Source organism: Rhyacophila brunnea, unplaced genomic scaffold, assembly GCF_057557595.1.
Source record: "Rhyacophila brunnea isolate RB1 unplaced genomic scaffold, BYU_Rbru_1.0 scaffold_20, whole genome shotgun sequence".
In the NCBI taxonomy this organism is placed as follows: Eukaryota; Metazoa; Arthropoda; class Insecta; order Trichoptera; family Rhyacophilidae; genus Rhyacophila; species Rhyacophila brunnea.
This window is the reverse complement of record NW_028232860.1, coordinates 262,167-286,520: the sequence shown is the minus strand read 5'-3', so window position 1 is coordinate 286,520 and position 24,354 is coordinate 262,167. Positions and strand designations below refer to the sequence as shown.

The window sequence follows — 24,354 nt, the reverse complement described above, 5'->3', positions numbered from 1 at the left end:
AAAAACGCATATTTTGCAGATATACAATTTTGCAATGGAAACGACGATATGTAGTTGTTACTGTCAGTCAATCACTGAGGTTTCTGTGTTGAGACCTGTTCAGTTTTTATTAAGGAAAATGCTTGCTCGCAGTGTATCCGAAAATACTTGCATAGAACGCAGGTTAAGAAACTGCTTTTATGAGCTACAAAAAATTCCATGGTGGGTTGCGGATTGGTCATCACTGCCGTAAAGTCTAAAATTCAATTAATAAACATTGAATTTTAGTTATGGGCGTCACAAAATTTTATCTATTGAATTGTACAATCACGGGCCCTAATAAAGTAGTCATTGAAAGATTTATATATTTAGATGCTTTTATTAAATATATAATTCCTATTGAAGGATAATATCCACATAACTACCACAATATGATGTAGATGTATCTTATAGGTGTTTATTTCAATTTTATTTATTTCACATTGCAGAATATGCATATCAAAAATAATTCTACATGTCATAAAAAAAAAATATATGAAAATACATAATAATAATTTTTTTTCTGGAACTCATATAACACAAATAATTCTACTATTTCACAATGTTCTTCTGATATCATTGCTTCTACAATTAGATATGGACTGAGTGCTTTTATTTTTTATGCCTGACCAAAATTTAAGTCAGTCTTTGGTATTGCCACTCTTCCGACATAAGTATTATAAGGTGAGCCAAAGTATAGGTGTCCCTTGAAGACCAGAACGTCGCTTATTGCTGCAAGGCTTTCGTCGAGGTTGTGCCACGATTCAATGACATTTCCATCCAGGTCTACTATCAGAACAGTCACTCTTTTGGGAGCGAACACGGATATTGTTTCGAAATGGCCAATCTACAAAAGAAATATAATATACAGTACATTACTTTACCACTATGAGATTGCCTTTAATTATAGTATTGCGGTTAGATAATTCTTTTTGAAGTAATACTTCTTTGGGGGCGTTTTGGTAGAGAGCGAAATACAGAACTGCGCGCGCATACCGTTACGAAAGTGCGCGTCAGTATGAAACAAGCTGCGAATCAGTCAGCTGTACACAACGCGAGTTTGATAGTAGAACTGTTCCGTTGCCTAGGCAACGACTTTATTATTGTCGGCCATTTGCAATTCCTTACTTAAACAAACGATTAAACATCAGAGTGACACTTTAAAAATAAAAACAATGAGATTTAATTATAAATTTAGTTAAAGTGTATAGAAATAAACCAACGGCGCTCCAACAAATAAGCGGCCGTTTTTCTTGAGTGTGTAATTTAAGAAGATAATTAAGAGCTAGTCGAAGAATCTAGGTTATCACAAGTTTTGTTTTTGTTTTGTTAAGTCAAATAAGTATAACTTTTAACGCGTGTACACAACGATTTTTTTTAAATACTTGTATGTCACTTGTACTCCTTTGATTCTTAGCATCTCAAATATTCGGTGGTTGCACAATTTACCTTGTGCATGATTTTTTCAAAGAGTTGAGTAGGACAAATCCTGTTGAGAATATCAAATATCTTTTCAATTGTTGCCATTGTGTGGATGACAGCTTTGCGCAGAAGCGGGTAAGGTGATATATACTGGAAGAGAACGGGCTCAGAGCGGTCTCTGGAATGCACCAGGGGTACTATTATATACTCGCCGTGCATTCTTAGGTTTCCCGGAAATCCTGTTAATTAGAAGCAAATTCAAATTTATTTATTTACATGAACATTTTTTTAAACATATTCGATCGTAAGAAGATCGTAATTTGGGGCTAACATGGCGGAGGTTGCATTAACAGATTTTTGTTTTTATCAGAAATGGATGTTAGCCAATTACTCAACTTATTATGTCTATACACACCAGTCGGCGAAGGGTGGAGGTAAGCTGTTAAGATCCGCCACAAATAGTGCACACTAAACTTTGTCAATTATACATATTTGTTTTCATTGAAATAAGACTACAATTTACAGACGGTGTTAGTTAATTTTTTAAATTCAATTAAACCCTGCGAAACCAAGCCACAATAAATAATAGTCACAAAATACTCCGTCTATCTCTAAAATATCGAAAATTATGCAATTAAATCATTCATAACTTTGGATATTTTATAGATAGAATAATATTTTTTATCTATTATAGTTTAGGCAGGGCCTAATGAATTTAAAAAAAATGAACCAACAATATGTATTCTTAATCCAACGAAAACAAATAAGCATGGATAAAAAAGTGTGCACAATTTTGTCATATGGTTTGGTTGGGCAGGGTTTAATGGATTTTAAAAAACTAACCAACACCATCTGTAAATTGTAATCTTAGTTCAATAAAAACTAATACGTTTGACTAACAAAGTTTGATGTGCACTATTTATGCTGGATCTTAACAGCCTACCTCCACCCTTCGCTACTGATACACACGTATGAACACTATGGTAGAGTTTTTATTTACATTCACAATACAGATTTTGCATCCACGGTGGTCTGAGAAGCAGAGCAGCCGTAGCTCGCGGGTTTGATCTTGTACCTGATAAAAATACATATTTTTCAATGTGTCTGTTTCAGTGTAATATGCCAATGGGTCAAGCGAATGACTAATGATCATTCCGCATATAAAGTCTTTTGATATAACCTCCATTCTATAAGGGACATTACGAGTGAACATAGTAAGTAGTTGACTATTATTATTATTAATTAAATATAGATGGTATTTTACCTGGTATTCTGTCTAGAAATACTTCTGTCATTCCTTGCTTTGGGCCAGAAATGTAATGCCGTATTAGCCGACTGGCAGCCATCTCTGCGACAATGATGAAGTCCTCATCGGGTGATAAAACCAAGCCGTTTGCGAAGAGTATTTTATCCATCAGTACCTCACACTGTTTACTAGCTGAGTCGTATTTTATGAGCCTGGATAAAAATATAATAATATACATAAATCTTTTCTTTATAATACTGGGTGTGGCTTATCAAATAAGAGATATTATATAACTGAACTTTTCTCTCAATAGGTTGATTGTGCCATGAGCTGTACGACTTGTTGGAACCGCATATCGTCCAGATTAAAATACTCTAATTCATGCCAGAAAAAATCAGTAATCATATTTTTGTAGCATTCTCCAATCTCCATTGACAGAACAGCATTACCATACAGTCCAATTACACCACCAGACCATAAACCACGCCAAACTGTTAATTATTGTGGATATAAAGGTGTTTCAAGAATAGCATGTGGGTTGTCATCATTCCAAATGTGACAGTTGCGCATATTTAAGTCATTTAACCAAAACTGAGCTTTATCGCTGAAGATGATTTTTTCATGAAATAATAGGCCTGTTTCAAATTGCTCTAAAGCCCAATTGGTAAAATTTCGACGCACAATCATTTTCATCCACTCTTTGATTCACAACATCAATATTTTCAGCAATACGTTTACGATTTTGACGGATTTGATTCTTAACATCACATATTACATTAGCATTTGACTCGAATTTAAAATTACGAATAGTAAGTCCTATAGGTTGATTATTTTGACCATAAATTTCACCTAATACTCGAAACGTAGTTTGAATAGATTCATTATTGTTGTACATAATAAATTTTAACAATTTGTACACGCTCTACAACTATGTATCTTTCCATGATGATTTACCATACAATACAATACTGAACATAAATGTTAATTTGGTTGGGAATCAGAAAAAAATGGCCGCTGACGTTTCAAAAATTTATAATACTAATTTGATAACCCTTTACATAGGGTGGCCAGATTTAGGGAATGTGAATACAGGACATTTTCAATAGGATTCACTTTTTCAACGTTATTCAAATTAAAATTTACTTATTTACATTACAAATTCAAAATGTTTATAACGTGACATGTAAAAATGACAAAAAAATTAAAATAGTATTAGAAAAAGTGTACAAAGACATAAATACATAATTCATAAAGAGTGTACACTAAGTAGACCCTATTTTAAGAATTTATAAAACAACATCCATCTAAACCATGGGTGGCCAACCCGCGGCCTGTGGGCCGCATGTGGCTCGCTGGGTGTCAACTTGTGGCCCGTGGAGCAGTGAGAAAATAAAAATAATATCAAATGCTACCTACCGCTAGATGTGCTAATTTCGCAAATTGAGATTCGATATTGGCTCGAGATTTTAAAAAGCACTGTGCGCTTTTTGCTGCATTTGTTACGCCATTCTCTGTAGACGTGAATTTATTACCAGGAAATTTACAAATGGAACATTGTTCCATTTGTAAATTGCGTTGAACAGTTAAAGAGTTGTTGAACCAGTTGCGATGAACAGTTAAAGAAGAAATTCCATCATGTTGGTTTGGAAGAGTTTTACAAAACATATTTGGACAAGGAGAAATATCCTACATTTTACAAACTTGCTCTAATGATGACTTCGCTATTTGGAAACACTTACACGTGTGAACAGCTTTTTAGTCGGATGAAGCATATCAAATCCCGAGTGAGAACACAAATTACTGATGTGCATTTGGAAAACTGTTTGCGTGTAGGAACAACCTCACTCGATATCGATATTGATGCACTTAGTTCTGCCACACAAAATCAAACTTCTTACTAAAATTTATTATTTTTATATTATTTTGCTTATTTTTTATCATTTAAAAAAAAGTCTAATCTAATAAATATGTTTGATTCTGATTTTTGTTTTATTTTATTGATATATATAATCTATATTTCTTTTTTGTTTTGTATTATAAAAAAATCGGTTTTGCGGCCCAGTAGGAAATCTCATTTTTAGAATCTGGCCTTGCTGCTGAAAAGGTTGGCCATCCATGATCTAAACTCAATCGTAGGTGGAATATATCAATATCCAAAGCATTTTGATTGAACACAGCTATTTCCCACCAATTGGCATTACCAATGGCAGGTTAGTTCTAGTGGAACAAACAGCTGACTTTCTTTTTATACCCCGTATAAGTAAATATAGATCTTTCATAACTTTTATACCACAATTTATATTCGCATACACTAAGAGAAGGTCTATCACGTAAAACCACAGTTAGTATACATACAGCCTTAGATAAAGGAGTCATAAGAACAAAATTATGATAACTGGTATCTCTGTTGATAATAAAAAAATTGGCATGAATGATTTAAGCTATATTAAAATGGTAGTCTCTCTATGCATCACGGTTATTAATTTTATATTGAAGTGACTGAATAAAGATATTGTAATTAACTGTTTCTTTTATTCAACGAATAATTCACAAGATTTAAGAATATATCATTCTGATTATTGAACATATATAATTTTGAAAAACACTTTCTGAGAGATTATTTATTATAACCAATAGAAAAAATCTTTTTTGAAAAAAAGTAAGCCAACCCGACAGGGAATCGAACCCCGTATCTCCCAGGTTTACGCCCTGATCCGTGCATTACCACTATGCCACGAGGTGACATACTAATTGCGACAAATTTTAACTATTGGTCAATTTTAATACCTACTCATCAGTGCTATATCAAATGTTTAGCAAACTGAGAATCTGTTTTACCGTTCCTGAAAGACCGGAGGTGTTCTTCGAAACGAGTTTTTATTGACCTGCTAGATTGACCAATGTAGCATAGACTACATGTGCCACATGTTATTTTATAAACTCCGTTTTTCTCCAGTTTGTTGATTTTATCTTTACTATTTTTTAAGTTTAATCCTAAATTATTATTAGCTTTGAATGCTACGTTAACGCTATGTTTAATTTCTTGATAAATTTTGTCTGAAATATTGCCGTGATAAGCAATGGACTTGTAATAACGATTTGAATCTTTAACGTTAGGGTATATTGTTGATCTAGCTAATTTAAGTTGTTTTTTATATAATATTTTATCTACCATTGATGTTGCATATCCATTACTTAAGGCTATTTGTTTAATCGTATGTAGTTCATCCTTAAAATCTAATTTGTTCATGGGTACGCTAACTAGCCTGTGGATCATGACATGGTATGCCGCCAACTTATGAATCCATGGATGTTGCGATCCTTTATGTATAGTAGTTTCAGTGTAGGTGGGTTTTCTATATATCGTCGTTGCACAAAAAAAACCTCCAATGTGCCATTTTTACGAAAATTGGTTTTTGATGCAAAAATATTCTACGATTTTTTCTGCATCGTTGACAAGAACCTCCAATGTGATATCACTTTTTGGTTTAAAGTTATTTTCGAAAAACTAAACCTCCAATGTGATGGGTCTCATATTTAAAAGTGGATAAATCTCCGATGTGCTGACTTATCACATTGGAGGTATTGTTGTGCACGCACTCGGCACATCGGAGCTAATGAGTTATACGCTAATATTGCGCCGATAAACTATCAGTTGCTAAATGTGTGTTATTCGTGATATAAATAAGCTGTTATTCTAGATACTTTGCAGTAAGATACTTTGAGGTAAGTTATTTTTATGATATACATGTATTATTCATCAATTTCGTCGTCCTTCTTTTTGTTTTAATGCTTAATTTGGACATTAAAAGTAAAAAAAAACCAAACGAAAAGACTTCTCGGAAAATCGTATACCGGACAGAAAGTTGTAGAAGGGAAAAAAACAAAAGATATACCGTGAAGAAGGCTTGTGGGCCGTTGTGGTCGTATTATGACCACACCTAAAAGTAAATATTCTTTACTTTGCGGAGATATTTCTTTCCTTTTAAGAATTTTTTCCTTAACACACTTGGCATAAAAGAAGATATTTATAAACGATGGACAAAACATAATGATATAATACGTCTTCCAAATAACTATATAGAAAACAGTACTCTAAGCAGTGTATATGAAGTATCATTTACCAAGGGACATCGACAAGATAAACTCAAGGACGTCAGGAAATGGCTCAATCTAATACCTTTAGTACCCAGCCACTATTGTAGAGCTTCTTCCAATAGAAAGTATGTGGAGTCAAATTTTATATCCATTCTGCATATGCATAACATATATATAAAGAATGGTGTTTGGAGAATAATCTTGACGCCGTTAATCGAAATATTTTTAGTAAAATACTACATGAAGAAAAAATTTCAATCCACAGGCCTAGAAAAGACCAGTGTAATTTATGTTTCGGATTTAAGCTCGGCAATGTAAACGAAGAAGATTATGAATTACACATAAAGAAAAAAGAAGAACGTCGTATTGCCAAAAGTGAAGCCAAAGAATGTGCCAACAGCAAAAGAATGTTTATCACCATGGATTTGCAAAGTGTTTTGCTATGTCCGAAGATATTAGCGTCATCCGCATATTACAAATATTTCGCATATTTCAACCATCCATATTGCAATCCGCATATTTCAACTTCACAACTTTACCATCTATCAGTTAAATGATGCAGATGTAATTCTTTATGCTTGGCATGAAGCAGATCGTAATGTAACAAATACACATCTTGCATTATTGACTATTTAAGGAAATTGTCCAATGAATACGAAAAAATTGTAATGATGTCGGATGGTTGTAACTATCAAAATAGGAACAATGTTCTTGGGAGTGCATTGAGCGATTTCGCAAAATCCCACAATAAAGTGATAGAACAGTTGTATCTAGAAAAAGGGCACACTATAATTGAGGCAGACGCTGTGCATTCAACTTTAGAACATTATTTTAAGCCGCCAATTTTCTCACCTTCCGTTTACATTGCGAGAATGCATTTAGCTCGGCCTAGTCATCCATACAAAGTAAATTCTACACATTACGATTGTTTCAAAAAATATGACGATTTAAAAACAAATCTATCTTCACTTCGCCCGGTAATGAAAGTTGGTGATCCAGCAGTTGTTGACATTCGTGGCTTAAAATATCTACCGAGTGGAGATATTGTATACTGAGCCTCTATCCATATATGAATCAAAATATAAGCACCTTCAAGAGTTGAAGGATGTAATTGATAGAAACCATCGCATCTTTTATGACACTCTAAAATATAAGCCAGATAAGAAACAATAGATAACTTCCAGTATTCCGTTAATATTAGATTTTTTCTTTTAATATTCAAATTCACATTTTCAATTTTTCTTTTAGTATCTATTCAATTTTAGCAACGAGAGCAATACTTTTGAATAGGTAGCACATTCTTCGTTTTCGTATCCCTCATTGTTTAAGATCGTGACTCTTTGGAAATGTCCTAGTAACATCTCTTCAGCGATCCCTGCGCTTTGCATAGTTGAAGGTATTGAAAGCCGCGTAGTGTACTACACTTGGTCGGACCATCTTGTTGGCGACTTTCCTCTCCCGTGTCGACCCTCGATATTTCCGCTAACAATGAGCCTTTCCAAATTATTGAATAAATAAGGATAATCTAATAATACAATTTAAATAATAGTATGGCTTTTTTCAATTTTCTCATTGATTCTTCTTATAAAGTTATGGTATAAAGTGTTGTACAAGGATGACAACGCATAATAAATATCTCCAATGTGCCAAAACTGTGCAACACTTACCTCCTATGTGACAGTGTAAACATGTTATTTCTTTTATTGTAAAACTGATGAACATTATCGATCATTTTAACAACTGATAGAGTGTAATTAATATTACTCCGATAAACTGCAGTACTATTAAATTCAAAATGATTTTTTAAAACTGTCTTTTGTCTTTATCTCAAAACAACAATGACAACGCATAATAAATATCTCCAATGTGCCAAAATTGTGCAACACTTACCTCCTATGTGGTGTAAACATGTTATTTCTTTTAATGTAAAACTGATAAACATTATCGATCATTTTAACAACTGAAATAGTGTAATTAATATTACTCCAAAAAAATGCAGTACTATTAAATTAAAAATCATTCTCTTGATTTTTTAAAACTGTTTTTTGTCTTTATCTCAAAACAAGATTTTTGCACATCGGAGGTTTTTTTTGTGCAACGACGATATTTTAAAGTTATGTATATTATTAACCCTCTGAATAGTGAGGTCTAGAAAATTAATTCTGTTTTCTATCTCTACTTCGACCGTGAATTTAATATTACAGTGCAATGCGTTAGCCCTTTTGACGAACGAGTTTAGTTGACGGTCAGTTCCTTTCCAGCAAATCAAAATATCATCTACGTATCTATGGTAATATAATATATCAGCTACTGAGTCTATTTTAAGTGATTCCGATTCGAATTTGTCCATAAAAAGTTTTGCGAGCAAAGGACTTAAAAGAGACCCCATAGGGACTCCGTCAAGTTGATTATAAAACTCTGAATTAAATGAGAAATAGTTATTTTCTACACATAATTTCATTAAAGAATAAATTTCTTCTAACTCGAATGGGTGTACTTTAGCTTTTTCTAGTGTTTCGTACACTATTTCTAAACATTCTTTAACTGGAATATTAATAAATAAACTGGTTACATCTAATGATACCAGCTTACAGTTGCTAGGTAAATCTATGGTATTTATTTTATTAATTAAGTCAACTGAATTTTCTATGCTTCTTTTGGCTTTGAAATTTGTAAGATGTTTAAAAATTTTATTAACACAATGCTTACGGGTCCTTTTAATTAATTTTGTAATTAACGTGTTAATTTGCATTTGAAAAGTAATTAGCAAAAACACAATTTTGTGCGGCCCGTAAGCTATGGGTTGATATAATATGCTAATTTGACTGTTGGCGTATTCGTATATGATACCACGGGCCTAATAGGAATATTAGTCTTATGTATCTTCGGTTGACCATATAGTAAGGGTGCCATAGGATTCATAAGAGTAACACTACGTTTGATAGCTTTGGTAGGGAAAGTGATAGAGCAATCATTTATTAATGTTTTAACTTTAGATGCGATTTTAGACGTAGGGTCTTTATTGAGTTTAACAAACTCACGCGGATTAAGAAAGTTATTAACTTTTTATAAATAGTCTGCTGTGTTTATAATTACAACAGAGTTGCCTTTATCTGCCTTGGTGATCACCAAGTCGTAATCTTTAACTTTATTTTTAATAGATTTAAGATGTGAAATTTCGTCATTATTGACCTCGCGTTTCTTCGTGTGCAATGCATCCGAAATCATTTTAGTTGTTGTATGTTTAAGTAATTTATTGTTATCAGCTATAGCTAACGCCATTTCAGTGTCGATTGCTAGTAATTCCAGTTGTTTCTTAGATGGCAACTGTGGGATTTGGTATTTAAATCCTTTGTTCAAAAGTTGCATTTCTTGATTAGAAAATGTAACATTAGACAAGTTAATTGTTTTTTCATAAAATTTAATTTGTTTAACAATGAATTTTGATGTTGATTCTACGTTAACGTTATGAGATTCTGTTAGTTTTTTAAGTTTACGACAGTGTTTCTGAAATTTATCAAATATAATTTGGCTAATCTCTTCGCGAATGGCATTGTCTAATGTATCGAATTCAATTTGATGAAGTTTAAAGGATAATTCTGAATGAAGAAGTTTAATATAATGTAAAAGATTATCACGTTTCCTCATACCCTCCCGGATCTCTGCCTTCAGCCAAGTCGTTTTTGCTCTGTTGATAGCAGTTTTACCTGCTGCACTAGTAGATTTTGTCTTGATTTGGATGTAACTTAGGGACACTTTATACTTAATGCACTGCTCATTAAACCACACGTTCTGTACCGTGATTCTATGCTTAAGTTTTAAACGTCTATAAAAACTTGCTTGGATGGCTATATCCGCCATCTTCAATTTATTAATTGAGTTAGCATTTACTTGGTAGAAATTTTGAAATTTAGTTGAAATTTGAAATTTTGATATCCATTAAAAAACCCACTTAGGGTTTTCAAAGTATTAATAATATTAAAATTAATAATAAGTGTACAAATTCATAATATTGCTAGAACGAGTAAGAGAATGTATTCTGTCTCTATCTATACACGTCTAGTATTTAAGCAAGGGCAAGCGGCCTATCTGAATAGTCTTGGTAATGGTGTTACAACCGAAATAGTTATCGACAAACCTTTTTAAAAACCTGTAGAATTTAATATTAATTATATTTTCATTTCTTGTAAAATGGAATTCTACCAAGTAAATGCTAACTCAATTAATACAAAAATATTGTATTTTTGAGGATGCCGTCGTACTGAAATTCCCAATCATTGACAGATTTTGGCACAATTATGTCATTCACTACTTTAATTATTATTTATTTGTATATTATTGTATTAAATTTCTTGTAAATTTAAAAATAAAATATAATAAATACTTTATTTTTTTTAATTTTACAAATTATATTTTGATAACGAATACATGAATAAAAAAATGACTATGTATTTTAGATTTCCCAATATTTACCAGCTTGTTGTTTTACTTCATCATGATTATGTCCTTCTCATCGTCGCTTTAGTATTTGTTTGCCGAATATCCATTTTTGTCGAAATCGACATTTTAATGCAGTTCAATTTCTTTTATCGAACTCTACCGAAATCATTTATAAAAACAATATATTTTTATCTAGGAACAGAGATATTTTTTTAAAAAACCCGAATACGCCATGTTCAGTTACAATTACTCCGTGGTGTTCTCCCGAATGTCCAACTATTCGTACCTGAATATCCAAGTTAATTTCGGTCGAAATATATCTCTGGCTGAGTGTTTATTTCTCGAATATGACTTTAGCCAATCAAACCGCGCTCACGCCGTGCATCTTGCTCCCACATTCACACTGTCTAGCTCTAAAACAATCACGCCCACTTTCATATTTTTCGGCTGTCCGGAGACTTCTTTCAAATTTCGTCTTATTGATATTGTTTTTAACGTTACTATTGTTTTAATAGTGAATTCATCAAATTTGAAGAGATCATTCATAGCTGATACATCATCAGTTCGCCCTGAACTTACAGTAGAGTTGTGGAAGTGAGTATTTTAACCTAAATAACTGCATTTTGTTTTGATAAATGACACAAAATCCCAACGGTTATATGAATTCTACAGTATGACCCGGCAACTACTATGACGTAAAAAAAAATTATTATTTCAAATTATTATTAATCAAACATTGTTTGTCTTTATTTTACTTTTAATCTAGGTATTTCTATGAAAATAAAGACGATGCTATTATTTATTTTTGAATGCGCTGATAGTTAATTTAATTTTATATGTATGTTAGTAACTATTTATTTGGTGGATATTATATACTTAGGATATTGGTACCTACCTAATATTAGCAGCCAATGGTAATTAATTTATACATGCTATTATTTTGTGTTGTTATTCCTTACAATAGTAAATATATAATATTTATTTGGTGGTTTGTAATAAGTTTAATTGTCAATTATAGAAATATATAGATATAATAATATACAGATATATATAAATAGATTCTTTTTTTTTTTGAAAAAGTATTAATATAAAATTGTTAGCAAGTACGAGTACGTACCATCATAAAATATATTGGAGAAATGACCGTGACGTCGGTTAGTAATTGAAGTAGTAGATGCCTTATAATATATTTTCTCAGAAGTGATTTAAAAAAATTATATAAGTATGTTCAATTATTAGAATGGTACATTCTTAAATCTTGTGAATTATTCGTTCAATAAAAAAATAGTTAACTATTTTATTACTTAATCCGAAATAAAACCGAAAAAGCGATTGCCGCATGTTATTATTACATACGAACTTGGGTAATTACGATCATTAAGTATTTAAATAGTAGAAGTAATTATTAACAATTATCGTGTAAATAAATATAACATTTGAGGCGCGTACTTTTTGACCACTCAGTAATCCGTGGGCCGTGCAGCAATACGCTACGGTCTTAAATCCCGAACGTCCATGTTTTGTCCCAAATATCCATTATTCTGAGAGAGCGCTATAAATTTCCCGAATATCCACAGTGAGTACTTGTAAATAAAACGCATTTTCTGTGCATTTAATGATTTATACCAGTATATTATTCTTGAAATCTATTCTTAGATAATGTTGCAATCATACAGTATAGAAAGAATGATTGATACATCTACTGATATTAAAATATACGACAATGAAATTTGTTTTTCGTCTCCTGTAAAATTGACATTTGGTCTATTCGGGAAACAAATCCTATAGCGACGTCATGTTCTCAGAGAAGGACTCATGTTCTCAGAAACTATAGAAGATAAAAATATATTTCTTTTAAATCTAAATTTTTTTTTACGTAATTACTTACATAATATCTAATTTTATTTTAATGACAATCAAATCTATTCATTTTGCCCAATATTAAATACGGTTGTGAAAAGGTTAAGTCATTGATACCTAATGTTTTCCAAATAAAAAAATAAATTACCTTCCGGTGCCATCCATAAACATCGAATATAACCCATTTTGAATATCTACAACAGTCGAAGAATCTGTCCAATAGATGTCACCATTTTTAGCAACACTGATGCCATTGTATATTTTTGGAATTTTTCCGTTTATCTTCACGTCATTTTGGAGAATGTTTTCTTTATTTCCGTCTGTGACATTAACTTTCCAAATGCCATAATAGGCGTCGGCCACATACAGATTTCCCAGCGCATCCGCCGTCAGACCAAACGGTCGCCCGCACTTAGATTCCTGCCATATACCATCTGTTGAAAGCTTTTAAAGTTCATTAACATATTCAATCATTTTGTTGTAAGTTTATTTTCTGAGGCTGAATATTACGAATAAGCACAACATCCTTGTGAATTATGATAGCGGAGGGAACTCATTACAGATAGAGGGGATCGTAGACGCCTCTTGAATCGTGTTGTAAATATAAATATTTGTTTGATACTACAACAGGATATTAGGCCCGATGACAGTAATGTATTCAGTAATAGAAGACAAATAATCACAAACACCCGGGCCTCAAGAAAATCACATAAATGAGTTGAGTTGCCTACAGTTATAACTCACATATTCCAAAAATCAAGTTTTGAGATAATCAGATATAGATAGATAAGAGAATAACAGAGCACTATTTTTTTGTAATTAGAAGAAAAGTGTTGAACTCCCTTGAATATTAATGAGTCAGTGAGACGATTTACATTATTTTTTTTAAATATATTATATAATACTCCTAAGGCTGCAAACACACAGCTCACTATGAGAAATAGAGCTCCCTGATTGGTTAGAAAGGCCTTGACGATAGAACTCACATTATTCATTGAAAAATGTGAGTTATGACACCAACAGTCAACTTTATCAGTGATTTTCACATGGTTTAAAGTGACATTTGATAGCCAACTATTTTTCTTTATATAGAATAATGCCTTTAGAATCACACAGTATATTTAACTCAAAAATGATAAAATTGCGACTAGGAATTCCAACCCCGGGATCCTGAGCTATTTTCGATACCTACGAATCCCGGGATTGATAAACATAATCCCGAAACATTCGGGATTGATTTTTTTATCAATTTTTATGGAAAATAAAATTAAAACGAAAATATAACAGAAAAAATAGGTACTTTTAATAACAAATAACAACATTAGAAATAAACTGAGTTTGAATGAAGTTTGATTTATACCCATGTGTAAGTTGCCGATTCATTTTATTTTTTCACATAAATTAATAAAAATTAGAAAGATTGGAAAAAACAATGCTTCGCACTATTAACAAAGTAATTCGAACATGATCTCATACGTTTTATGGTAGTTTCATATTTGGCTGACTAATTAGATTTATGAAGCGGAAAGGCCATAAGTACACCATGATTTGCTTTACTATTTTAAATCTCGCTAACCCATTCATTAAGTCTTTACTATCAGAAACAGCAATCTTATATTAAATTCACAATATTATTTATATTACAATATTATTTACTCCATTCAACTTATGTATTTCCAAGATTGAACATATGCAATATTAACAATAAATGTCTTAAATAGTATAAATTATACTAGATTTATTTTTGACCGATTTTATCAATGTTATTTGTAAATATAATTTTTTTATATTAACAATGGAAAAAAATGCCAGTCCCGGGACCAGTCTCGGGATCCCGGGATTGTCAAATTGTAATCCTGAAATCCCAGGATCAGAATTTTGGCTCGGGATTGGATTCCCTAATTGTGACTTCACCGAGTTTCAAACATGGATCCCCTGGTTGACAGGCCAGTGCCTTACATACTGCGCTACGAAGGCCGAGGGGTGGCAATATGATAATATACACAGATAATGCAAGATGTATGTGTGATATACATACCGCAGGGCTGTCCAAATTTGCTGATCTTTTCAACGCGGTCTCCAATGAGTTTGACAACATGTCCGCCGTGTAGACCGGTGTACAGTTCATCGTCTATCGAAACTAAACTGTTGGGTCCTTTCAATAATCCTGCATACAATTGGTCGGCCCCATTCAGTAACGTGTTTAATTCATACTCTCCTTCGAGTTCATCAGCCGGATCAATCCTGCAATAAATTTATTGAGAAACAACATATATTTTGAGGTCAAATTCATGTATTTACATGGATGAAACAATGTATTACATTCACAATAACTCTCTCGGCGATAACCTACCTCTCTCGGTGATAACCTACCAACAAAGAAAACTAACCGTTAAAATTACAGGATACGCATATAAATACAGTGATATTAAATGTATTAATTCAGATTGATACATAGTGCCATAACAAGTATATTCTGGCAATATATGCTATCTGTCTAAATTCATATTTTGTCTTAATAGTGAATTGAGATCACATCGTCACTGTTCTGGCAGAAAACACTTATTCGAAAAAATGACATATTGAGTTAGTACCAAAATGTTCCTTATTTCAAACATTACCGTCTGGCAACCTTCCTAATAAATAAGCAGTCTTTATTTTAAAGACATCCTTTTTACGGTTACTTAATAAAATCACATGATAGACTATTATTTCAAACATTTTAATAACTTCAAAGTCAAATTACTCAAAACTAGTATTCTCCAGTTAGTGTGTTCTGCCAGAACAGAGACGACATAGTAACTCACTCGTGTAAGTGGAATATTATCTAATGTATTGATACCAGATGGAAGTCTTCCACAGGAGACTACCTCAAAAGGCGGACCGAACCATCAACTTTCCCATTACATCACAGCCTACGTCTACTCTTCGCGGTTCTCGCAACCCTCGGCCAAGTAGAGCCCGCCTCCTCAAAAATTCAAATTCGTCAGCGCTCCCGCCAAAACAGACGCGGCCTGTCGAAAACGGCCGCTCGCGCCGCCACTAGTCAATCCGTCGGTAAAACAGGGAGGTTCCCGACCGACGGACGAACATGACGCCGCCTGACAGTTGGACGCGCACGAAAAATCTCGCTCTCTTTCCCCTGACGCCGAACGAGCAGCATCGACCGCAAAAACCCTCTTGCCTCGGACCTCGAACAGCTAGCATCTCCCGCCAAAAAGCCGAACAGCCAGGATCTCTGCTCTTGCCTCGGCCGCCGGACAGCGAGCATCGTCTCTGCTCGCCTCGGACGCGAAGCCAAGACTCATCTCCCGCCAAAAAGACCACATCTGACATCGGCAGATCGCCAAGCCGCAAGCACGGACTCTTGCATCGGACGCCGAAAGGCCAGCTTCGCCTCGGATGCGAAGCCCAAGCAGCCAAGCCCGCGACACCACGTCTGCAGCCCGCCAAATCGCCATTACCAACCCACCGCCACGACGATACCCTGTATTTACAAAAAATAAACCAGCCTCGACAAAATACACCTTGCGTTTCTGTCCCCCACCCCCGCTTCTTTGACTATGACATTATCACGGTCTGCCATCTCCGCCTAAGCGCAAGAAGGCCGGTGATAGTATGTATGATCATTCTTGCAATTTTTTACCCCAAGTAGCTTTTACCCCATCTAGCATATTATATTTCTAAATGACAACTGGGAACACTGCTCCTGATAACTGATAATCCAAGGAAATAACATAAAGAATTGCACGCCTGGAAAAAGAAGGAAATCACTACAGAAGATTTTAGTTCTAACTAAAGTTTCCTATTCCAAATAGCAAGATATAGGAAGGGAATCACCAAAATGACCTTTGAAGAAGTGACACATGTTAAAAAAAAGATTTAGGGTGGTAAAAACACCTAATATATATTTATGGTAAAAAAACAAAATAATTAACTTACTTATAAGGATGATATTCACCATCTGCAGGAATTTTTAGTGCAATTAACACAAAGACACTAAACAATATTAATTCCAAAATGCGAAACCCCCCGAGTAAAAATTTTACCATTTTCAATCTAATGTAAATCCTAGTCAAGAAATACCATTTAACTTTTCAACAGGTCTTCTGCAAATGAATGTTTTCCAAGGATTTCTACGGGACAGAAAAAACGGAAAGTAATGTAATTTGATAAGCATATTTGATTACAATATGACGTAGGTATGCAACCACAATATAATAAACATCTTTGTTTTAATATTACTTAACAAAGAAAACTGGTTCTTTTCAAACAAATACTAGCTTTTATGGAGCACTAATGTGACTTTCCAATCATTTGGCAACAAAGCATAGGCTCACAATATGCAGGATACTTAAAAGACTTTTGAAGAGTAAAATTCCTGGGAAAGTGAAACCTTGCTGACAGATGTCCATAGGTGTCGCCCTTAGGCCAACTTAGAATACTATTCCCTTCATCTTTTCGTCTCAAATTGTATTGAAAATTAATTTGGTACCTATCTTTATCTTTTTTCTTTTCTTCTTAATCGTTCCCTCACAATGACATTATTAATGGACGACGCACTCAATACAGTAGCTAGCAAGTAAATTCGCTCGTTCGCATGTATAGGTAGAGGTCACGCAATTTCCATTATGCGATATCACGCATCGGGAATTTATAGCAATATGACCTTTATTGTAATGGCGTTAGAGCAGTGTTTCTAATGTCAATGTTCATTTGAGCGAACCCGTTCCAACCGAACCATTCGGCAGACCCAACAAAAATCATCACGAATTTATAGCAATATCACCTTTATTGTAATGGCGTTAGAACAGATTATTCCATTCGGCAGTCCCGACAATAAAGTGAGTGTCATTTTCTTTTCCAGATGATTCGTCCATATTAATGTGATTGTTCCCTCATGACTGAGAATCGTAAACGCAATCGGGAAATGTGGTCTTGTTCTAAACGACCGAGCCTTTCCACCCCTCACGGTTCTCTACCTCTCTCAAGGCTTAGGCTTAGACTTAAGACTGCCCCCAGTACGCTCCTTCTCCTTTGCTTAACCTTCCACTGAGGCTACCCAAAACCATCAGTTTCTTCATTTTATCCAGTCCTCACCGAAAATAATTCCAAAACACTGCTGAATGCGTCTCAGACACATCGTCGAGATTATCCGGAGTCTCTAGATGATTAACTGGTTCGTCTTGTACTGTGTCCAAGAAGCACGAAAGATTGGGACACCACATTTTGATGGCATCAATTGTCTTCCACTCCCTTGCCCTCAGGGTTCATGACTCGGCACCGTACAAAAATATGGTGAACACTAATTTTTGCACAAGCATCATTTTGTTGGCAATTGAAACTCTTCGATCATTCCAAATAGTGGTAAGACGTGTCATCGCATTTTTCGCAATCTGTGGACGCCTTCTTATTATTTCCATGATAGTGAGCTGTGAAGAAGCTAGATATTTAGTTTATTTATTTTCATGCGCATTAAATTTCAGATACCTACCTACTTAATGCAGGTAGGTCGGTACCTAATTTAGTAGAGTGAGAAATAAAATAACATAATTTAACAGTTGAAACCATAGGCCTTATGGTGAAATGGTATCATAGAATTTAATGTGTGCTTAGGTATACGTGACAATAATTAATTGTAGATCAGTTTGAAGATTATATCGGAATGACATGAAACGAAACGATACTTGAACGCCGTTGACACAATATAGACATTTGTTGTCAATTTTGAAATATATATCTGTTAAAATGAGTGGTTTCCCCACGTAGCTATAGACATTTTGGTGGTTGTGACTGGCCCTCCGCCGTCTTTAGCTGTCAGTCGCCATTTTGAAATTCAGCAATCTTTTTGTCATCGAATTATAGTACGCGATCCAAGAAATGATAGTATGTCGGCAAAAATTATAGGATGTGTTGAAAATGTCACATAAACATAACGGAGAATTCGAGAAATTCCGATGCCCTGCTTTATTTAAACATCTCTTACGACCGAAAAATGCTAATCGGCGAATTCAATTAGGAATTCCATTTATCGAAATTGTGGTATTTTTGACGTATGCATTATACTTTTTAATAGTAAGCGGACGAAAATGTTACTTTTATAATAGTACGCTGACCAAAATGTACTATAATTATAGTTTGGTTGGCAACACTGCGCTCACTGACAGAGGGCAGCGAGCGACGGCGGAGAACCGGTAAAAAGACCCGACATTTTTTTGAATTCTGCACATTCTGACACGCGAAATCAAAGGTATTGACTTCGTTCTTGGTACCTAGAATAAGTAAATTTACTTTCAATTTTATTTTCAGAAAATCTAGCGTTTTTCCTCTCAAAAAGCTGATTTTCTTACCTCGTCTGGCATGTTTTCGTCAATACTGGCTTGAGGTCTTTTGAGTCTAAAAACCAAAGCAAAACCCTATTTGTGCCTGGGTTACTAGGTTGCGTTAGGTTTTGGTTTGTTTTAGGTCTCAACGATACCTAATATAAAAACATAAACGATAATAATTATGGAGTACCTACTGTTTCTTTACTTTTGTCTATTAATTATTATATTTATCCTTTTTTTAAATGTTTCATCAACATTTCGTAACTGGCAACATTAGTAGATGACACTGACAGCCAGCCAATGAATAACAAAACTCAAAAGTAATATAACAAAAAGATCGTAACAGCGTCGTTATTAATATTGTAGGTTTATAAAATGGCTTACAATGGAAGATATGATTGGGAAGAGCATAATCGGCAAGCCGTTATGCAGGGGCAACAGGCGCTGGAGAGAACTTCTCAAAGCCTGGCGAGGTCGCATCAGATCGCTATCGAAACTGAACAAGTTGGAATAGGGGTAACAGATTATTTTTAGTAGCATGAGCCAGTGTTTAATCAACAATTTCGTTGCCTCCACACGCGGTGAAGCGTTAAGTAATGGTAACGTTATTATAGTACTCTATCGTGTTTGTGATTAAGGTCTTTTGAGACTCAAAACCCAACACAACCTACTGAAAAACAACCCAAAACGTAACTCAAGCCACTTATTTTTGGGTTGCAATAGATTGTGTTAGGTTTTTGGTCTCAAAACACCTTAATCTCGATGACGATATGTAGTACTACACCATTACCAAAGTTAATACGTCTTTGAGTACATGGAGGAATTTCACCGTAACACAATGTAAATATATAAAATACATCCGTTTCATTCCATTGATTGACAATCTAAGAACCAAGTCCGGAGCATACCTAGGTTGATTGAAAATGCGGTAATTTAGTAACGCCATTTCCATTGTCGTAGGACAATTTGTTCTTATGATGAAATAAAATACGTATATGTGTTTATTGAAGTATCATGACTCATCTACAGTAGAACTGGAATAGATGAACTACTGATGAACATTTACATCTTATTGATTGTAATCTCAATTGTTGCAGATTGCCATGGTTCATTAAAAAAGTGCCAGACATGGCTTGGATGTGGCTTGGCATCTAGTTTAACCTGCTTGGCCTGTCTGCGCTTATTATGTAAAATTTATCGTTATCTATCAATTAATCCGAAAGTGAGTGAGTGCTTACTCACTTGTTTGTAATATTTGTCATTTTCTTCTAACAATTTCGTGCATCGATTGTGAAGAGAAAGGGCCCTTTCAATGATTTTGACACAACTTTAGCACGGGACATGTCACTTTCTTGGGAAATAATATGTCAGCTTTCTTTGGTTTTTTGCGCTATCGTAACTTTATTATATGTCAGGGAGGGAGAAAAATTGCAAGTGCGTGATTCCACTCATGATGATCCTGGCATGCGAGAAATGCACACGTTGGTTATGTAAATAAAGCAACAGACTTCAAACAAGAATGTGAGCCACCATTTTGGTTTTCAGTTTCAAAAAATAATGAACTTGTTACCAATACAACCACATAACGCAAAAATGCCGATGAAAGTAGTTTCACTTAATTTTATTAATTTGGTTGCAGGTAATAAATGAGCTCAGCGAACAACGGGAGACTCTACTCAGAAGTAAAAACCGGTTGGAAAATATGGATGAAAACCTCTCAAAATCGCGTACGGTTCTCAAAGCCATAGGCAGAAACGTTTTGTACAACAAGATAATATTAATACTGATTATTTTGACCGAGGCTGGGATTTTGGCGGGTCTTGTGTATTTAAAATTCTTCAGGTAATAATACTTCCTTCACCATCACCAGGCTGCGCTGCGAGCACCTTCCACTTCCCAGCACCATTAATATTTCATAGTGATTATTTTCTTCAAAATCGCAGTGAGTAGGTAATGCTTTTTTAAATAGCCTTGTGAAGATGTTCCAGTGGCGACGAGTGGAGGTAGGCTGTGAAGACCTGACATAAATAGTGCACACTAAACCTTTTCAGTCATACTTATTAGTTTTCATTGAACTAAGAATTCTCTTCCATTCTTCTTGGTTTCTTCGCCAGGCACATACTTCCAGGGGATTTTAGGGTGCCCCGTGGTTTAGTGCACCGCGGGTATTTCTGTATTTTAATTAACATTGCAACTGATATAATAAGGAATCGATAATTTTCCGTGTGAACAACGAATACTGATGATGGGTCATTTAGAAACCATTGACTCACATTTAATTCTAAATTCCACCAACTAAAAAAATGTTTAATATCCCATTTATCGTTTATTCAATTTTTCCAAACAAACACATGTGGAAAAACTACACAATATTTAGTAAAATTAAAATAACCAAATACATATAATGTGTTTTTGCTTTTATACCGTACATGCATTGCATCTAATACAAAATATCGTTACCTCAAATGATGTTTCTTTTCCCTTTTTTACGAATTCGTTTAGTTGGAGCTTTCTCGATACTCCGTTAATCAATTTTGATATATTCTGAACCAAATCACTTTTCACCATTATTTATAATTTTAAAGCAGTGAGTGATGATCACATGACTAACTATAATGTCTAATGGATTTAAGTTTTGTGCTATTCCATTTGAGTTGTTTTTTGCGACCCAGGTTTCGCCTTTCGGCATATTCGAGTGTATTAGGGTAGGGGTTTTTTTTTCAAACACTACAACTATTCATAATTTGTTTGTTATATATATATTTCTTTTTATTGGATCCTTGGCTTAATAGGTAGGTAGGTGATAAGTTTTTACCTACTTTATTATATTGATTTGTTATATAAGTTAGAGTTAATTGTGTTTGTTGTCAGTGTGTGTTTGCCTTTTGGTGAGTGCACAGTGCCTGAGGATGCCGAAAGGTGAAACCCGGGTCGCAAAAAACTACTCAAATGGAATAGTACAAAACTTAAAACCATTAGAATTTAAATTCATCCTTCAACCTTCGTTCGATAGTATTAATATTGTAACTATAATGCAGGCATGCTATTTTGTAATAGGTATCACTCCCTCCTGATTGGCATATTTAATTTCGCGCAAAATCATCCTGGCTTAAAATAATCCGATACACAGATGTGTCAGTTTTTGTAAATTACATTGTCGTTAGACGACAGTATATATTTTTTGTTTGATTTTGACAAAATGTGAACTTTTGGTTTTTGTTATTATGATTTAAGTACTGAAACCTAATAAATGAAAGTTATTTTTGTATATATCAATAAAACAAACTGTATTTATTTTAAATTGGCATTTTTATTTAATTATTCCTAATACAAACAATTTTTAAAATATTCATTTCATAATTTACTTTGTTACTAATAGAACAATAAACAGAACATAAAATGGACGTATGTTGGATTTATATGACAAATAATATTTCGTTTGACAGGCGTCATTTGCACCCGTGACCCGCAATCCGCGCATCGCCTAGCAACGATCTTTTTAGACCGTGCCTCAACTGATGTACGGCCTTAAGACATCTTTACTACGTATTTGCCTAATGTTGAAAAACTTACAAAAAAAATTCAAAACGAAGGAAGCCACTTATAAAAATATTATATGTTTGTTTTTATAAAATAAAATTGTATTTACACATACATATGCAAATATACGTATTATATTATATATACCTATATATGTATATATTTTTTATTTTATAAAAATAAAATGTTTTTTTTTAAATGTTAAAAATTTGTCTCAAACTTTTACCCACTAACCGAATAAACTTTTCAAAATTGATTTTTTTTACCCAGTCTCAAGAGGTTGCCAACCACTGGCATAGATATTAGATTTAATTCACAGAAGTCATAGGCGGACCGATAGGTCAAGGGACAAAAGCTGTCACATGGATAGTGAAGATATGAGGTTTGAGTCACAGTTAGTATACCATTTTTCTAGGATTTGTATATTTTCTGAGATGTTTTAAGATTACCTATGTATTTTTTAATATTTAATTATCAATCTATATAAAATGTTATTCTTCATTAAGCCCTGTATAAAATTATATATATTTCATTTGTAAAGACAATGTACATTTGTAGATAATGTACATGACATTTGTAATACGATTTTGATTTCACTACCAATACGGCAAACAGTTGATAGAAAATGTGTGTAGCTCTCCGTCATGTTAATTGGTCAACTGATTATCTATGATGAATAACAAAGAGTGTGTTGCGAACATGCACAGAAGCGAAATTTTTTTGTTCAGGACTCTATTCATGGACAATAAGATTATTAGCACCTTGTAAGTAGTAGCAAATTACATGTTTATTAAGGCACAATGCACACGAAAATTTGTCTCAACACTGACAGCAGTAGTGAAGGGTGGAGGTAGGCTGTTAAGATCTGACATAAATAAGGCATTAATGGGTATAATTAAATTTTAAACACTATTTGCACTTTGTAGTCTTAGGTGAATAAAAACAAATAAGAATGACTGACAAAGTTTATTGTGCACTATTTATGTCGGATCTTAACAGCCTACCTCCACCCCCTGCCACCGCGACATAGTCTAAACATAAAAAACTCAACAATCAAAATATTACTAAAAAGTTTCACTTTAAAAGCGGTAAAAGCCTTTCCTTTATCCTAATCAACATTTCTACAATTTAAACAATTAAAATCAATGTTTGCATAAATTATAGTGTAGAGAAAATATTTTTTGAATGTAACTTAAGTTGTGTGCTTGTGGTAGCCTTGTTGAGAAGTGCTAAAAGTTATCCACTGTTATTATATTTTTACACATTTCCTGTCAGTGCTGTTGCAATCTGTAGATATTTAATATCAACAGTGCGATTGGGTTAGAATGTTATATATAATTGCGTAGCTTTAAATATTTTCATTGACGCTTTGCATTAACCTGGTTTATAGCTGCCAACAAACGT

At 33.7% G+C, this 24,354-nt stretch overlaps 2 protein-coding genes across 5 annotated transcripts; one reads left to right on the top strand and one right to left on the bottom strand.

Moving 5' to 3' along the window:
• Positions 1-345: 345 nt before the first annotated feature.
• LOC147071026 (adipocyte plasma membrane-associated protein Hemomucin-like) lies at positions 346-17,224 on the bottom strand. 4 transcript variants are annotated; one of them, XM_085948433.1, is made up of 6 exons: positions 17,027-17,224; positions 15,123-15,328; positions 13,233-13,518; positions 2,705-2,898; positions 1,468-1,679; positions 346-865 (listed from the first exon to the last, which is right to left on the bottom strand). In XM_085948433.1, the coding sequence occupies exons 1-6, from the start codon at positions 17,134-17,136 to the stop codon at positions 638-640; spliced, it is 1,236 nt and encodes a 411-aa protein (XP_085804559.1). In that variant the 5' UTR covers positions 17,137-17,224; the 3' UTR covers positions 346-637. The 4 variants fall into 4 exon arrangements, with proteins under 4 accessions (XP_085804559.1, XP_085804560.1, XP_085804562.1 ...); XM_085948434.1 differs by lacking the exon at positions 17,027-17,224 and adding an exon at positions 15,407-15,572; XM_085948436.1 differs by lacking the exon at positions 17,027-17,224 and adding an exon at positions 15,407-15,572 and having other exon boundaries at positions 350-865; positions 13,233-13,528.
• A 2,461-nt stretch (positions 17,225-19,685) lies between these two features.
• On the top strand, positions 19,686-22,709 carry Vti1b (Vesicle transport through interaction with t-SNAREs 1b). Its single transcript, XM_085948438.1, has 2 exons — positions 19,686-19,926; positions 21,050-22,709. Exons 1-2 carry the CDS (start codon positions 19,786-19,788, stop codon positions 21,254-21,256), a joined length of 348 nt encoding a protein of 115 aa, XP_085804564.1. The 5' UTR covers positions 19,686-19,785; the 3' UTR covers positions 21,257-22,709.
• Positions 22,710-24,354: the final 1,645 nt, after the last annotated feature.

Excerpts from the sequence above, each read along its gene's own strand:
- LOC147071026 (XM_085948433.1), bottom strand. The coding sequence starts at position 17,136 with ATGGTAAAATTTTTACTCGGGGGGTTTCGCATTTTGGAATTAATATTG. Across the intron at positions 15,329-17,026 it reads GGTGAATATCATCCTTATAA|GATTGATCCGGCTGATGAAC; the intron begins GTAAGTTAATTA and ends AATTTATTGCAG. Across the intron at positions 1,680-2,704 it reads ATTTCTAGACAGAATACCAG|GATTTCCGGGAAACCTAAGA; the intron begins GTAAAATACCAT and ends TCTAATTAACAG.
- Vti1b (XM_085948438.1), top strand. The coding sequence starts at position 19,786 with ATGGCTTACAATGGAAGATATGATTGGGAAGAGCATAATCGGCAAGCC. Across the intron at positions 19,927-21,049 it reads CTGAACAAGTTGGAATAGGG|GTAATAAATGAGCTCAGCGA; the intron begins GTAACAGATTAT and ends ATTTGGTTGCAG.